The sequence below is a fragment of the Engraulis encrasicolus genome, chromosome 12 (genome assembly GCF_034702125.1).
Source record: "Engraulis encrasicolus isolate BLACKSEA-1 chromosome 12, IST_EnEncr_1.0, whole genome shotgun sequence".
Lineage (NCBI taxonomy): Eukaryota > Metazoa > Chordata > Actinopteri > Clupeiformes > Engraulidae > Engraulis > Engraulis encrasicolus.
The window spans coordinates 15,614,845-15,632,348 of record NC_085868.1 but is presented as its reverse complement, the minus strand read 5'-3'; the positions used below and the strand labels follow the sequence as shown (position 1 = coordinate 15,632,348).

The window sequence follows — 17,504 nt, the reverse complement described above, 5'->3', positions numbered from 1 at the left end:
TTATACGTCCTCCTGGGGTCAGGACATACTTAAGCGCTATTTAACGTCCTCTCTAGTCTATCTAGAGCCTTTAGGAGACTCCTCCACTCCAGTACAGCCCAAGAGATGCGGCACCGTCGTGTCTAGTGTTTAGGCACAAAAAAAGCCATTCGGACTGTGGAGGGTGGAGGGGGTCGGGGTCCATCCCCATCCCCCCTTCCATTCCCTTGCATAGCCATCCTAATCCACCACTTCACTTCCACTGTGCGTCTGCTTTCCTTTTTGGCGGAAGGTCCCAGGCCCATTATTCTAGTGTAATTTTCCACTCTGTCAGACCTGCTGGGGTCTTGCGCAGTGTCAAGGAGCTGTTGTCTCAGGCTGCATGCAGGGGCTCGGCCATTTGTTTGAAAAGGGGAGAGAGCAATGGCTAATGCACCACAGAGCTATATGTGTGGATGGCGCATCTATGGGGGTGTGGTCTGTTTTAATCAGTGCGTGCGTGTGTGATTCACAAAGCTTTTTTTTTTAGCTTTTCAAAGCTTTTAATTTGAAACGGGCCTTGCTTTGTTTGCCTTTAATGTTGCCCTCTACTTTCTCTTCAAGTGACAATTCAGCTTTACACAGTCATTCCTGTCATCTGCTGTATCTCTCTCTCACTTAATCAATTCTCCCCCCCCCCCCCCCTTTCTTTTTTCCCCCCCTTGTCTGGCTGCCACCCCCTTTACCCTGCACAGCACTGTGCGTACGTGGGACGTGAACTCGGAGAAGAAACACAAGGCCGTATTCAAGCCTCGAAGCCTGACGGGCAAGCGAGTCACCCCGACGTGCTGCACCTACAGCCGGGACGGGAAGCTGATCGCCGCTGGCTGCCAAGATGGCACCATCCAGATCTGGGACCGCAACCTCAGCGTAAGTTGACCCACGAAAGAGGAGTTTTTTTTCTATTTCATTTGTTCAGCTAGTATGTATTGTGCCCCACAGTGAAATGGGACTGTGATTTTACCTCACTGTCCGATAAGTTGCTGAGGCATGAACATTCCAGGTTCTAGAGACTGTAAATCCTTCCACATTTGTTCCATCTGATTCACTAAACCAGCTGTGGTCCAGGGACTGCATTGCTGTCAAAGTTATTGGTGTATGATTCACTCAATATTCTGCTGTCAAAAGCCCCCTTAGCCACCCAACAAATGCCATGTCAATTCCTAATAAGAAATCGTGCTCACAGCTGAGAAAATTCATAGCACATGCCACCAGTCTTGCAGTATTAAGGGAAAGGTATGCACAGTTTTTTTTTTTCAACTACAAAGAAATCAAGCCATGGGTGGGCAGAATGACCCAGCGGTTCAAATGGTGCAGATCTGTATTAATTATGGAAAGTATAAAATCACAGTTTGCAGAAAACAAGGTCCACCGCAAGGGCTGCCCTAGCAAATGTTGTGAAAGTTCAAAAGGTCACTGACTTTAGCCAGGTCACGGCCATGCCAAGGATAGAAAAAAAGGGTTGTGTTTACAGAAATGATGTAAATAAACTCTCTGGGCTCCCTCTCTGTGTAATATCAGGGCAGGATGTTCTGTATGGAACTAATGCGGGTGTGGAGGCTGGTCAAAGTTCAGGGCTCTGGGGTCGAGTAATGGCGGCTGTGGCGAGTCACCTTGGAGAATATCCATGCTATCCAGCAAATTCTTAAGGCTGTGTCAGCAGTGTATACGTGAGGAATACTGCAATGTTGCCCTTTTACATTTTTGAGTTTTGACACTGTTTTGGTTTTGCGACTGTGTCTCAGAAGCTGAGACCTCCAGCAGGAAATGTTGCGCATCTGTCCAAATCTTCCCATCCCAATCGTTTTTCATATTCCCACAACGTTGCCACTAAAATAACAATGCACAATAAATAAGTGAAGAAAGGATGGTGAATAAGAGTGTGGGAAAGAGAAGAGGGAATAGTGACACCAAATAAGCAATGTTGTAAACATGCCAAGACTAACACATGATGTCAATATCTCATAAATCCCGGGTCAGAAGAGAGGGAACAAAAATTAATTTTCAAGAGGATACAAAAAACCCATCTTTTACCCATGTGTTTAGTTTAACATCTTCTCCACAGCCTGCAGAGGCACGAGGGTCGGCTAGACTTTTGGCTGCTGGCTGAGCCACGCTTACATCTCAAGTAGTAAAATTAATTCACAGATCATTAGTCACGCTCTTGCAATACCATCAATTGGTCTGCTCGTGTGGTTTGTATTCCCAGACTGTTTGCCAAATATGGCAAGCTCAGCAAACTTGTTTTATGACCATATAAACCGCTTTAAAGACGGGCTTAAAGGACGTAAAGCCTATCTGATCACAGTGGACTAAATGTGATATGATCAGAATGTGTGTCTTTATTTCATGGTTTTAAAGTCTGTTAGGAAACATTTCAGACTGAGAAGTATGGCCATAGATGCAGCTATTCCTGGCACTGATCCTCTGAAGTTTTCAAATCCAAGATTTAGATAACATGGTTGATGGATGGTTGAAGTTATTTTTATATGTAATGGATGAACAGCGTAGTGGGGTTTTTCTGGAATAGCCGTAAGGAATCACTTATGAGGTAACAACACAGTGTCGTGTAGTGATTGAGTAGGTAGAACAAGCTAAGTGGAAAGGCTAATTATCTTTTCTTTCTACTTTTTCCATTATTAGTTCATCGGAGCAATTAAGTAATCAAAGGCAACGTTCCTTTTTCCTGATTCAGTGTTTAAATTTGGGCTCTGTGTGTGTTGGCGTTTGAAGTTGGTCTTTTAGCTGAGGTTGAAGGCATCATTTGTATGCGTGTGGTACGTAGAATTGTGTTCCTGAGAAGGGAGAAGGACGGGTGCAGTGGAGGTTCAGCAAACGCTCTGCTTATTTTCAGGGAGAGAATGTGAAAGGCCGGTATGTACTGTCTGTAGTTCAGGTATTTGTGGCCGCCAGTCATCATGCTGTACTGTAATGCAATTATGAGCACAATGGAGCTTTTTGCTAATCTGGGACCAGTCTGATTTTAAACCTGCTGTGCTTTTGGCATTGCCTTCAGTTGAAGCCACTGGTTTTGTACTGTGCTTTCTTGACTGCACCATCATTGCTCCTTGCATCGTCAACCTCAAAGCACCTTGGAGGTCTTATGGAAGTCACATAGTATGCACAAGGAACGGGAAAAATAAGTGGCTCCTCCTGCAAGTGTCATGGATGACCTGAGGAGCCTTAGACCTCAAGTGAGAGTTTAGAGTTACTGTAAGGTAGGTAACACCATGGGTTATTGCAGCACATGTGAAAATACAAGTATGGTCAGGTAGGTGATAGATTTCCCAGTCTGTGAAATCTCAAGACCCACCTATGTGCCTTGTCAAGTCTCTGTGGACTCCTGAAAACTGTTATGGGATTTCAGCAGCAACCGAGGAAACCTGGTTCCATCTGACGTTAATAGATCCCTGACACTGTCCTTGTGGTGCTGAATAACAGAACCCTGTTTTCACCTTATGTGGAACAGTCTACGTAACAGTGTAGTACATTATTATATTGCCGCTCAGTTAAGAAATACTATATCACTGAATGAAATGTTAATGTTTTTGGAGTTGCCTACGAATTTCTCTGTGCAGTCATAAACCTGAATTTGACAATCTAATCTACTGTACAGCTTACTGCCGCAAGTCCCACTTTTCATGCACTTGTCGCTGTAAAACCACCATTAAATACATTCATGCTCAGTTTTCCCAGTAGGTTTTTCCATAATCCCTCTGAATGTCTATGAAGTCTCCTTATCTGTGCCCTGTACTCTGCCCTTTGTGCGTGCGCCAGCAGGAAATTGCCAGGTGGCGCGGTTTCAGTTGTATGAATCAGCACAGAGGTGAAGTTGCTTTGGCCCTTCACTCCATTCCTCAGCCTCCCTCTCCCTTCCAGATGTCACGCAGTCGCCTGACACTAAGCCCCTTCCCCACTTTATTCTCCTCACACTCTGCACTTTACAAGATGGGGGAAAAATAAGGAGATGTGGAAGCCCTTTGGTCCAGCAGAAAGGGGTTTGGGGGAGTGGATAGGGAGGGAATTTCTCCCAATTTCACTGATACCAAAGTAGGTGTCCTTGCTGTGGGCTGTCATACTGAATTACGTTTCACACCATTAGCGCCACGTTTCTCAACTCGTGTGACGTGTGAACGGGGGTCTTATGGCTGTCAGATGCTAACTTGAAGTCGTGCTCTGTAATGCTCGTGCAAGGAGCCCGACCATCCAGCCGTCTCTCTGCATCGAACCCCAAACTCAAACCCATGGGGAGACAGAGCCACACATCCACTGGACTGGCATGTAAAACCTGCATGAAAATCACTACAGCATTAATCCTCATGTCAGGAGGGATTACTGTCATTAGGAGCTGGTCCGGACTCCGACGGGGACTTTAATTGGTAGCAGGAATGAGAGGAGTTAATGCAGAGCATATGGGCTCGTCTCTCCCTCGTTCCTTCCCTCACTCTCTCTTGTTCTCTCTCTCTCTCTCTCTCTCTCTCTCTCTCTCTCTCTATCTTGTATTTTCTTTCTTTATCTTTCATTCTATCATTCGTTCTCCTCTCACATTCTCTCTCTTTTTCTCTCCCTCTCTCTCTCTCTCTCTCTCTCTGTCTGTCTTTCGGCCTTGCCTCTGTTCAACCTTCATTTTTCCCCCCTCTCTTGCTCTCTTCTTTTCCTTTGTCGTCATCTTTGCTATGTCTGGAGTGTGTGGATGTTGCTGATTGATCTCCTGACAGCATGATCAGAGATCTAAAGTATTTCTATGCCTCATATCGGGCATGTCTGGTTCAGTAGTTGACTCAAGCCTGTCTTGGTTCGCTAAGGTGTTTTAATGCCAAGAGCTTCCCTTGTCTTTGTTTTTGACAGCGGTGAAGCAGTACATGTTTTCATAAGCCATTAACCAACACTGGCTTCATTTAAGGAACGGAACAAGTATAAACAAATCAGGCCATTGACATGATGTGAGCTGCTTTCTGTACAAGTTTTTTCCTTTCACTCAATACCTTGTTTGAATCCAAAAATACAGTTAGCTCAAAGCAATGTCCCCGAATACACTTCCTTCACCTCATTTTGAAATGATCCAGTTCCTGCATCTGTGTTTATTGGGCTTTGAATGCTCAACAAAAACGCGTTCCCCATTCCTGTTGTGGGTATTATCAAGAATGAATGGGCCACAGTTGTTCATTCTTGCAGCAGTGTTTTGATTCTCAGATGTCATTTCAGTCTTTGGTATTTTGGGGGTAGGAAAAAGACGCCTGTGTCTGATCAGTCATGATGAGACACTCATGTTCTGCCTTTGCTGTGCCCCCCCTTCCGTGCACAGAGCACTGTGTGTACTCTGGCCGTGTGTCCTCTTTTTAGATTGGCACGAAAAGACACAAGCACTTAAAAATGATGTAAGTCACCCCTGGTGAATCCTCACCTTTTTGGAAAGGCGTTCCTTTTCCCCAAGGGTGCGCGGGTTTATTTATTCAAACACAGACTCAAAGGCAGAGAGCCCTTTACACTGTGCAGAGCCGCGGGCCTGTAAGACCCGGGCCGTAACTTATCGCCGTTTAGATTGCAGACACTGTCCCCAGGTGTCCTGCATACCTCCACCCATGGCTCGGTTCCAGTGCTATATGGACTGAGGAGCTGGGAAAAAAGGGGTCACAAGTTTGAATGCAGCACTTGGGGTGTTGCAAGCGCTTCTGCAACTGGCTGTGTTTTGGATGGATGAAAATCCCTCCGGTGCTTTGTAAGAACTTGTAAAGAGAGCCTTTTGGCACTTGAATGCAATATTGGATTGTTTAAGGGGGAGTGGAGGAAGATGGTTGAAATGGTTGCAGCACCTGTTGATGACAGACATTCGCAAAATAGCAACTAGGGCACACAACAGCGCTCGTTTGTGTGAAAATGAGAGACAATCTGGCCTCCTGCACAGTGAAGGAAGAGAATTGACTGTGACTCATGAATGTGTGCAATCATTTCTTTGTGTCGTGTTGACCGTCTTGCGGTGACAGCCCAGCTTTTATTTCCAGTCCTCGGTACCCCTTCAGCCCGCCGCCTCCAAGTGCCCCGCACTACCCAAGAGCAGCCGGTGTGGGCAGAGATGTAACTGTAATTTATTACTGCTTGTTCCCCCAGACTAAATATTTAACTAGCATTCCTCAGCAGCTAACAATAACAGGCTGCTCTTGTGTGATGGCGGGGGGCTGGGGTTTGGTGGGGATGGTTAGAGGGAGGCCGTGCACCCACTCTTCCCTTCTTCACCTCTCCCTCACTCTACCCTTCAGACAATTACAGGTCATGAGGTCCTCTCTCTCTCTCTCTCTCTCTCTCTCTCTCTCTCTCTCTCTCTCTCTCTCTCTCTCTCTCTCTCTCTCTCTCTCTCTCTCTCTCTCTCTCTCTCTCTCTCTCTCTCTCTCTCTCTCTCCCCCCACTGGTCTTCCACAGGTGTCACCAGGGCAGTTCAGGAGATTTGGTTTACTCTACCCCCCCTCCTGGTCGTTGCACTTTCTCGTAATCGGTAGTAAATCTGATAGCGTTGAAGGTGGAATGAAGCGGGCCCTTTGCATGCCCCCGATTGCCCATTACGTGCCATGTGGACGGATTGGACCTGCTTGAGGTGGTTGGTTGCCTTAGACATTACCTCACGAGATGAGATCAGCTCTTCAACAGGAGAAAGAAACTATGACGCAGGGTAAAAATCAATCTTACGCTTTGTTGTTCAGAATAAAGAATCTGTTCAATGCCAGCCTCTTGTCCGGCATTGTCCAATTGATACACAGCTTTGTGCTAAGTAACAGCGAGAAATGCAAGTACCTCCTCAGCTCCTACCACTGCCACCATTCGTTTTCTCAGAAGCAGAAAATGTGGACAGACAGAAGCAATCTGTTAACTGACCTCAACGTTGGGCCTTCAACTTGGAAGTGATTGGGAAGGACAGGCTTTGCTCTGAAAGAATGTTGGTCAGCTCTGATTGAGTCCTTTGATGGATTCTAGAAAGGTCTGTTCTAAGGGCATGGCTGGGCTCTTTGGGGGCAACGGATTGCATGCCTGTTCTAAGAATCGTTCATTCCACCTGCATTCCGTCACTGGCCCTTGCCTCTTTGTGGTTGCTAGGTGATCTGTCTTCTCTAGTGAAGTCATGTTTTTTTTTCTTCTTCTAATATTCCGATGACCTCACGTCTTGAATATTACAGAGATGTAAGGGTTGTCTCACATTTAACCTGCTCCCCCCCTCAGTATAAGGGACTACTCTCCTCAGAATATCAAACTCTGTATTTCAGTTTTCACTCTGAACAGGGAGATGGATTCGTATTGAACCTTGCATCTCTCTCTCCGTGGTCATAAATAGTCATACTCTGTTCTCTTGAGAGCTCGGTTGTAGCGTCTGTGTGTGTTTTATTTATAGGCCCCTGCGAGGACCTTAATGGTTGTAGAGGTGAAAGAAATCTGCCCCGTTCCCCAGCGCTCATTCATAAAGTGCTTTGCTTTGGTGTGCTTCCCCCCGTTAATCTTCTCTTCCTGCTTCGTACCTCGGCATGAAACCTAACCCAGGAGTTACTGCCGGGCACACACGGATGCACCCACGCCCCAAACCCATCCACACAAACACCCTCACTCTCTCTGTCTCTCTCTCTCTCGCACACACACAGACCCCCACACACACACACACACACACACGACACACACGCACAGCCTTTACTCTCCTTATGCTGTGCTCTTCTTCCAGGGTCATTGCTGGAGAGTTTGCAAATTTTCAGTTCCAGACAGCGTGCAGGGCTACAGGGGCTCATTGGACGATCAGGGCTGGGCTGGGCTGGGTTGGGGGTCGGGGGGGAGGTGGGCTCTCTTGGGGGTTCAGTTACATCCTCGGAAGAGGCCAGCGAAGATCTTATCCAAGCACAACTGTTCCTAACTATGTTAACCCAGTAGCATTACATAAATATAGTACAGGCGGGCGTTCGACACACACCAACAGTCATCTATACGCACGCACGCACGCACGCACACACACACACAGCTTTGTGATGACCTCTCTGAACGTGAACCTTTCCAAGTGAGTTCTGAATCTGAACTCGTGCTGGTTCAGAGGATCAAGTGGCCAGATCCTTCAACAGCTGCTCTTATCCTTCATTGGATATCACTGTGTGTGTGTATGTGTGACACTGTATATGACAGTGTGTGTGTGTGTGTGTGTGTGTGTGTGTGTGTGTGTGTGTGTGTGTGTGTGTGTGTGTGTGTGTGTGTGTGTGTGTGTGTGTGTGTGTGTGTGTGTGTGTGTGTGTGTGTGTGTGTGTGTGTGTGTGTGTGTGTGTGTGTGTGTGTGTGTGTGAAAGAGAGAGAGAGAGAGACTGTACATGAGCTGGTGCGTGTGCCTGTGTGTGTTCATAGATATGAAACAGATAATATGTGCATGACAGTATGAACCCAGCCCTAATGTACTGTATGTGATGTCAGTCAGCATTTCTTTTTTTTCAATAATAGCACCGAAAGTTATTTTATTAAACTAAATGAACACAAAAACATGTGTTTAAAGTGTTCAGAGTTTGAAAGAGAACATACTTGAACGTGTCAGAAAAGGACAAACATCGTTGCCAATGCGACCAGGTGTGCACTGCAACTGTACATACTGTATGCAGTATGTGCAAGTGTCACCAGGTGTGTGTGTGTGTGTGTGTGTGTGTGTTAGAGAGAGAGGGAGTGTGCGAAAGTGACAGCACATGTCAGCTGACACCCTGCTGTGTCTTTCATTGAAAACCCTCCTTCCCCCTCCCCTCTCACCCCACTCCTCCCCACCTCATCCCGATGCTCTCACCCTGTCCCCTTCCCCTTCCCCTTCCCCTCTCTCGCACATGATCCCATGTCTTCATACCATACCGCTTCCCAATCCATCAGCCTGCGGCTCCCCGCCTCAAAAACCGACACTGTAAATCACCACGGAGTTTACGCCGCTGCCAGAAGCAATAAGGTGGGTAGTCATGGTGCTCGCGGCGGCGGTGGTGGTGGAGGGGGTAGTCATGGTACTCGCGGCGGTGGCAGTGGTGGTGGTGGAGGGGGTTGCACTTGCAGACTCCGAGTGGCCTATTCCTCCCCTGACGAGAGGCCAATACTCATGCGCGCCTCATGGCTTGATTGCTTTCTGTCCAGCTGTGGCAGAGCTTGGAGAGACTCGGTAGCAGCAGTGCTAGCAGTGCAGGACTCATTCGGCAGCACAGCTCTCTATCTCTCTCTCTCTCTCTCTCTCTCTCTCTCTCTCTCTCTCTCTCTCTCTCTCTCTCTCTCTCTCTCTCTCTCTCTCTCTCTCTCTCTCTCTCTCTCTCTCTCTCTCACCGTGCCTGTGCTCAGTTCACACATCTGGGCAAGTTTGTTCACACTCAGGCAGTTTCTTTCCTGTGGACGAGGTCATAAATACAGAAACTGACACAACTGGGGTTTCCCACCAGCTTCCCTAAGGGGGGAAGGGAGGTGAAGGCCTCAGGGCCTTGCCTGTAAACGTCTCTCCAGGTAAGACATCCACAAAGGACCACCGGAAAGGGCCGGAAAGGACTCTGTCCTCAAAAGCCTCTAAAGGCAGGTTTTGAACCTACAGCTTTTAAGGGATGTCTTTTTTAGTTTTAAAAAACGATTTCCATACTTGTGACAAACGCCTGGGAAAGAGTATTTTATGTAGGATGAAGTTCTGCCATAGAGCTGCATGTCCTAAAGCTCTTGGACCAGGTGTGGGATCAAGTCTGCTTCATTGGGTGACTTGCTGTATGTGCTGAGAATAACCAGAGCCTGGGTGAGCCTGTGTTCTGTGGGAGTATTTTCTTACATTGGTGAATGGGGATATGCACTTCATCTGCATACTGATCCTTGATTAAGTTATTGATCGGTGCAAATATACAAACTGTCAAGTAATAAAGAATCAATGAGGAAATTATACGAACACACTTATCCTATACCAGAAGTTGTAGATATCAGCTTGAATAGTTAGGGATGCAATTTCAGAACACCTGCAGTCACATGGAACTTTTTTTATATTCAGGGTGAAACCGTGTGTTCGTATACTACGTGATACAACATGGTGCAATCCGCAGACAAAACCCAAACGACGCACAGATGAGACATCTCACTGTTACAGTCACGATCATTTTTTATCCCTTCCTTTTTCGCACCTCCTCATAAGTGACTGCGATTGAAATTCCATCCGTTTAGCAGCAGCAGTGAGTGAATGGACGGATGACCCCTCGGTGGTTGGGTGCAGGTGGAGCGCGACGCGGGCCGGTTGGGAAGCAGGTGATGACAGGTGTAGCAGCAGGATGGGGAGGAGCAGTAAGAGGAGAGGGTGGGGGGCCCAGAACCAAATCAAAGGTCCACAGACTTATGTCACGTGCAAAGACCTCTAAAAACTGAACTGGCTTCCGAAGAGTGGACTGCAGTCACTGCATGCAACTGATGTTCTTTAAACTGATGCAGCAGAGGAGACATGGGCACCAAGGGCCAAGTGTTTTCATTGATGTGAGAAAATCTGCATTATTTCCAGTCCTCCTTCTTTGTACAACAGCCTCTGGTGTGGTTTGAATCGTTTTTCATTACTGTAGCTGGGACCGTTTCAAGGTATTTAGAGGGCCCTAGGCGAAGGGGACATGGACTTCCCTCCAGGGGCCCCGCTAAGGTATTTCAATAAGAGTCATTCCCCATTTGGTCATAGAATTAGGGAATTGCTGCTGACAAAAGTGATAGTTGCTGTTGTTTCAATACATTACCAGTGATTATCAAAGGGTTGCCTTCAAACTCTGGGCCCTAAGCGATTGCCAAGTGTACTTACCTTGTTTTGATGGGCCTGACTGTAGCGTGTCTCAATCAGTCTCTTCCTGTGTTGTACGGTAATAAAGGAGCATAAAGGCCACTGGATCTATAGGGTAATCAGATCTTCCTATAATCCCGACGCACACTGCTGAGAGTAAGACCTGCCTTTTGTGTGTCTGTGTCTGAAGATTTAACTGGATCTGGAGTTGGGAGGTCATTGCGAGGGCATGCTATATTTCGAAAGGTGGGAGCGAAGCCCCAACATTTAGACCCACAGCTTTGTCCCTGTAGTGCTCAAATTTGGTATATCCATGATGCTGCATTGGATGCATTCTGTGATGCAAAGGTATAACTGGTGTCCGCGCCTCGGTCTTTCTTAGGAAGTTGTGCTCAGTTCGTTATGCCGAAAGAGTAATTCAGGAGAGAGAAGAAGGAGTTGCACACAGGAGCTGAATGGAATTCAGACCGTCTTTTCTTTATTTTTATTTTGTCTTTTTAACACAAAGTGGGTAACAAATGTTTTGGGACTCCTATCCAGCCCACCATCAGTGTTCCTAAAGGATGCCCTTGTTGTTGTGCTCTTTTCTTTATTTTCTGCTTTTTATTACAGTTTCTCTGAGTTGCATTAAGCTCCTGTGTGCAACTCCTCCCTTTATCCCTCATGTATTCTGTGATGAAATAGAAATTGACCAGCCTCTGTGGGCTAATCAGGTGCCTTTGTAGAGAGTTACTTGTGCACAATCCCTGGTGCTGAACAAAAAGATTACGTGTTTTCTGAAAAAGGTTTGCACACTCCTTTGGATTTTTTTTCTTCTTTAAGTTATTTTTTCTTTGTTTTATTCATTCATTCAATGGCAATGACGTTTCGGCCTCTCGGTCTTCCTCAGATTCCAACCTAATCAGGTGCCTTACCATATACTATATTATACTATATTAATATATCCAAGGACCCGGGTTCAAGTCCTGCCAGAGGTATTTTCCAGATTACACAAAACCTTTTTTTTCACTCATTGCTAGTGACTGGCTTAATGTATTTATTAGCAGTATTCTGTGTTTACTCTTTCAAAAGCATGATCACAACCCAAACTACCCAAATGACCCTGTTCAAAAGTTTACATACCCTAGTTTCTGATGCTGAATATGGCCCTGTTTAACATCAGGGACCGCTCCAAATTGTTTGTGATAGTTGTGGATAAGGCTCTTAATGTTCTCTGATGACAAAACAGCACATTCTTCCTGGCAGAATGGTTGTTTCCTATAATACCTTTGGGTGTCTTGCTGGAACCTCACATTTGAGGTTTCCCCTGAGTGGCTCGATGATGTTGAGATCAGAAGAGTGAGAAGGTCGCATAAAAACTTCATTTTATTCTTTCTGAAGCTAATGACGGGTTGATTTGGCTTTCTGTGCTGAAATATTGTCATGTTGGCATGTTCAAACAATGGACCATGTGCAGATTCAAGGCTGATGAGTGTCAAGTTTCCTCCAGTATTTTTCACGGGGCAATGTATTCATCATTCTGTGAGTATGGACCAAAAGTGTAGTGCATTTGTAACTCAAATGTCCCCATGACATCAGTGGTCCATAACCATGTTTCACAGAAGGGATGGTGTAACTTTCATCATAGGCTCCGTTGACTGTTCTCCAAATGGTACTGTTAATTAGGCGTGGGTATTGGCAAAGGGTTCACGATTCGATGCGCATCACAATACACATGCCACGATGCGATTCTATCACGATGCATTGCGATTCATGTACTACTGTGATGCATTGCGATATTTACTTCAGTAAATGTGTAAAATACATCTTATTTGTCATTTGCTGTGTAGCTTTCTTAAGTCAGTTCATTCTATTTAAGCATTCTATCATCTGGGAGAGAGCTTACATCACAACAGAAATATTACCTATTCTCTACTGAACAAAATAACCCGTGGCAAATCGAATTTTATTGTTATCAAATAATCAATTGTCATGAATCCATGCAGTATATTGAGAAAATAAGTATCACGATACCTTGTCATGAATCGATGCAGTATATCGTGAAAATAAGTATCGCGATGCATCGATATGACGATTATTTTGCACACCCCTACTGTTAATAGTGGCTGAAAAAAGTTCCATATTGATCTAATTTTTCCAAATGACTGTCACATGCATTCTGATGCTTCTCACTATGCTATTTGGTGTATCATATGCAAAATAACATGTTTGCATTTTTGTAGTAATGGCTTTCTCCTGGCAACCCCCAACAGTCCATCTTTCCTCAAGTGCCTCTTTCCTGTACAGTTTAAAACATTTTTTCATGTTGTCCTATATTTCACCTGAAGTTATTTGTTGGTTGTCCTATGCCTCCTGAACAATTTCCCTTGCAATGATCATTGCAATGCAATGATTCCCTTGCCCATTGGCTTGATTCCAAACAAACCCCTCATATTGAATTTCTGAATTGAAATTCCAACAGTGCCAATATCACAATATTTTGACACAGAAAGCCAAATCAACCCATCATTAGCTTCAGAAAGAATAAAATGAAGGTTTTTGAGCGACCATCTCACTCTCCTGATGTCAACATCATTGAGCCACTCAGGGGAAACCTCAAATGTGAGGTTCCAGCAAGACACCCAAAGATATTATAGGAAACAACCATTCTGCCAGGAAGAATGTGCTGTTTTGTCATCTGAGAACATTAAGAGCCTTATCCACAACTACCACAAACAAACTTAGAGCGGACCTTGATGTTAAACAGGGCCATATTCAGCATCAGAAACTAGGGTATGTAAACTTTTGAACAGGGTCATTTGGGTAGTTTGGGTTGTGATCATGCTTTTGAAAGAGTAAACACAGAATATTGCTAATAAATATCTTAAGCCAGTCACTAGCAATGAGTGAAAAAAAAGGTTTTGTGTAATCCGTCATATTTCGTGAGAAATCGCAGAGAAAGCGTATATTCTGCTGGGGTATGTAAACATATGAGCACCACTGTATCTCTCTCTCCTACTACTTTCTTGTCTATCTTCACTGTCCTGTCATAATGCAGGCAAATGCCCTATATAGGGCTGCACAATTAATCGAAAAATAATCAAAATCGTGATAAAATAGTGAAATCGAACTCATGATTTTAATCGGGATTTAATCGTGACCTACTTTTGAGAGCGTCCTTGAAGCCAGAACATGGACAGGCGGACAGATTTCTGGCCAGAAACACCACTCTAAGTTTCATGCTATTGCCTTTACATAATTATTACAATTCATTTTATTTTGCTCATCCTGTATGTAATTCATTCTTGGTTATATTTCATCTTGTTATAATTTTCAAAAAAATCTGCAAAAATCAATAATCGTGATTATGATTTTGACCAAAATAATCGTGATTATGATTTTTTTCCATAATCGTGCAGCCCTAGCCCTACATATATTTTTAAAAAGGACTTGGCTAAATACATTTGTCACACTCAAGTATGATGTCAGATGACACTAGATAAGACAACAGATGTTGGTGATAGTGGGATAGACCCATCCTCTTAAACTTACAGGCATATACTTTATTTGGGGATGGACCTTGAAAGTTCATAATATAGATAATGGGTGCTTCACCATTTCAGCACTAAGTATCTTAAGCCTAAGGATCAGAAAGCATCAAATATGATCCATGTTCTACATTGTGTGTGTAATGCCATTGAGGTGGCCGGATGCTTAATGCCCTGTGTACACCAGGCGCTACCTACACAACCCAAGGTAACTGGGGTGGTTGAAGTTTCGCCTTGAATTCTCTTTATTCGCTCTGGACCAGTGTTAATTTTGACAGAAATGTTTAATTTAGTTTTAGTTTTAGTGTCTTGATGAAAATGTAATTTAGTTTTAGTCACAATTTAGTCATCTAAATCATTTTTGTTTTAGTCTAGTTTTAGTTGACTAAAATTCATACAATTTTAGTCGACGAAATCTAAAATAATTTTAGTCAACTAAAATAGGCTATTAGCCTACATTCATTTCCTCTTGTCTAGACTTCTCTATAAAATTGTCAAACTAAAATACCATTTGGGGAAATCAATGATTAAAATGACATAGGGCCTATAGTAATCATAAAATATTGTCAAAAACTGCCAGAGCGATGTGTCCATTGTGTAAAAAAATGATGGCAGCGACACTCATAAATTTCTGTCGATATTTTAGAACGACATCGGGGGAAACGGGACTGCACGTTATGAAAAAAGTACTTGTGGGTATAGGCCAGTAATCAAGAGCATCGCGGGGTACAGTAGCCAGGTTACTGTAGCCTGTGCAAGCGTTAATGGCACCTGTTGGAAGACCTCTCTCTCTCGTGCGCGTATTGCAAGCTGTTGCATATTATTTGCTTGATGCAAAGTTGTGATGGCATACGCGCTCTCGTTGACATGGTTGTGTGCATGGCTGCATGCATTCGCAAGACGTTATTGCAATAACGCCTATGTGGAAGCGTGGAAGGGCCGTTCACTTCCTATGTCAGTGTCCTTGACTGAAACAAGTCGCAAAACTCCACACTTCCGAATCCTTTGCGATCGGCAGTGATTCTTATCAGAAGGCTTGTGCCTACGCATAGACCCTTAAATTACAAACATTAGCGAACATTGAAAAAAGATCAGACAACGACCGTCGGGTAGCAGGTTAATGAAAATGGATAAATTCCGCAAAAAAATGCATTGTTAAAGAAAGATGGTTGCTGTGCGACAGCACCGCTATTTCATGACTGCATAAACTTCTTCGTCATGGATAAATGGGCAACAATATTTTTCCAACTGGCATTGCACTGAAAAGTAGGCTAGTGCTGTTAAAAAGGGGCACGGCACCGACGCTGCCTGTCACTGTAGGCTACCTGCGTGTGTGTGTGAGAGGGGAGGAGGGAGACGCACGAGGAGCAGATGAGGGTCGCGACTTGCAAAATATCAGGCAATTCTTTTTCAATGTTTCAGTGACATATTAACAAAAATGCTTCCTATTGGTTTTCGTCTCCGGTGGTATTGTAGTTACATTTTTATTTTTTGACGAAAATATAAATCAATATCGTTATATTTTTCGTACAAACGCAAGCTGTTTTTTTTTCGTCATCGTTTTATTGTCGTCAGGGGAAAAACAATCGTTAACGATAATTATGACGAAAATATTTTGTCACGAAATTAACACTGCTCTGGACATGTTTGATTCAGCTAATCACATCACGGCTCTGTCTCGACAGCCTGGGACATTCGTCGATATGAACGTTCCAATTGGTTCTCGACAAACCGCGTCACTCATAGCGATTTGCTTCACGATTAGCTTGAGTTTAAATTCGCTCTGGTTGCTCAGTTGGCTTCGCTCCTGGCGAATTCGCTCTGGTAGCTTTATTCGCCTTCCCTCCATAGAGAAATAATGACTTCCACCGCTCAGGTCGCGTAGTTTGCGCTTGGTGTACACAGGGCTACAGACTGTTAAGTCTAAATGGAGGCTTTGGACACATTCCCGATTGAAGACCAGTTAAGTAATGTTTTGTTTCTGTGCTACCTACTCTGCATTTTTAACACACCAAAAAGTGGTTTGGTCAATTTTTCAAGCACTATGCTCAACCTTACCCCTCGTATCATTTGAAAAAGGAGGATTACAAATGTTTGAAATGTTTCTATTGCTCTATCCATTTGTAAGGATATATTACATCAACCAAAAAATGAATTCTTTCTCCAGTCACACAGATGTCCAGGCTGTGGAAAAATAAATCTCACTTGTCATACAGATTAGAAAGCACTGATCAGAAAGTTTAGAAAAGTAAAGTCAGCTTTCTGGCTGTTCCAGTGATTGAAATCAGCATTACCTGAATACACCCCCACCCTTTTTTGTTTTTTACATGGCCTCTCCTCCCTCAGGCGAAGAGAAAATATATTAAATCACTTACTACGGTCAGTGAATTGCTTTCAGGCCGAGTGTGCAAACATTATGATCATTTATTAAACAACACATGGGAGCAGGAGGGGAAAAAATACATTCTTCACTCGTTTTCACATTTTTGCCAGCGCTGTTGCTCTCCGGCACCTGTTAAATATTACGACCATTCGATCAACTCTCCCAGTAGACGCTAATACATTGTAACACACCACCCAAACACACATGCACAAGCACACATTCTTGATTGCACGCATGCACTCTCACACGCACGCACACACACGCGCACGTTGTTAGATTGTGCTTAGCCATGTTCCAGAGAGAGTGAGCCTGCTAGTTTCTGCTTAGTCATGTTCCAGACAGACCGGGGGGGGGGGGCTGTTGATGACTCCAGGGCCCCTCACTGAGGACCATCAGGCCCCCTCACTGAGGACCATCAGGCCCCCTCACTGAGGACCATCAGGCCCCCTCACTGAGGACCATCAGGCCCCCTCACTGAGGACCATCAGGCCCCATTAGTGACCCAGGGAGAGGAGCCATACTGATAGGGGAGATGGGGGGCATGTGAGGAAGTGAGTGAGAAAGAAATGGAGAGGGAGGTCAGTGATGGCAGGGAGGGAGGGGGATACTTACAGTAGAGCGGCTGAAATTGAGGAAGAGAAATGAAGAGAGGGAGTGACAGAGGAGAGGGAGAAAGATGCTGATCGAGAAAGGGAGAGGGCTGAGTCTGGCTGATGGGGAGAGAGGGAGAAAGAAAATGACAAAGAGAGAGAGAGATTCAGACGGGGATCCAATTGACAGAATGAGAAAGGGAGATGGAGGAGAGAGAGAGAGAGAG

The 17,504-nt window shown here is 44.7% G+C and overlaps 1 protein-coding gene across 1 annotated transcript in view; it reads left to right on the top strand.

Annotated features, from left to right (window-relative positions):
• LOC134459363 (WD repeat-containing protein 70) overlaps window positions 1-17,504 on the top strand; it is a 131,225-nt gene that overhangs the window by 55,761 nt on the left and 57,960 nt on the right. Inside the window, exon 10 of the mRNA XM_063211701.1 lies at window positions 714-888. Within this exon, the coding sequence (XP_063067771.1) occupies window positions 714-888 (175 nt within the window). The remainder of the gene's footprint in view (window positions 1-713; window positions 889-17,504) is intronic.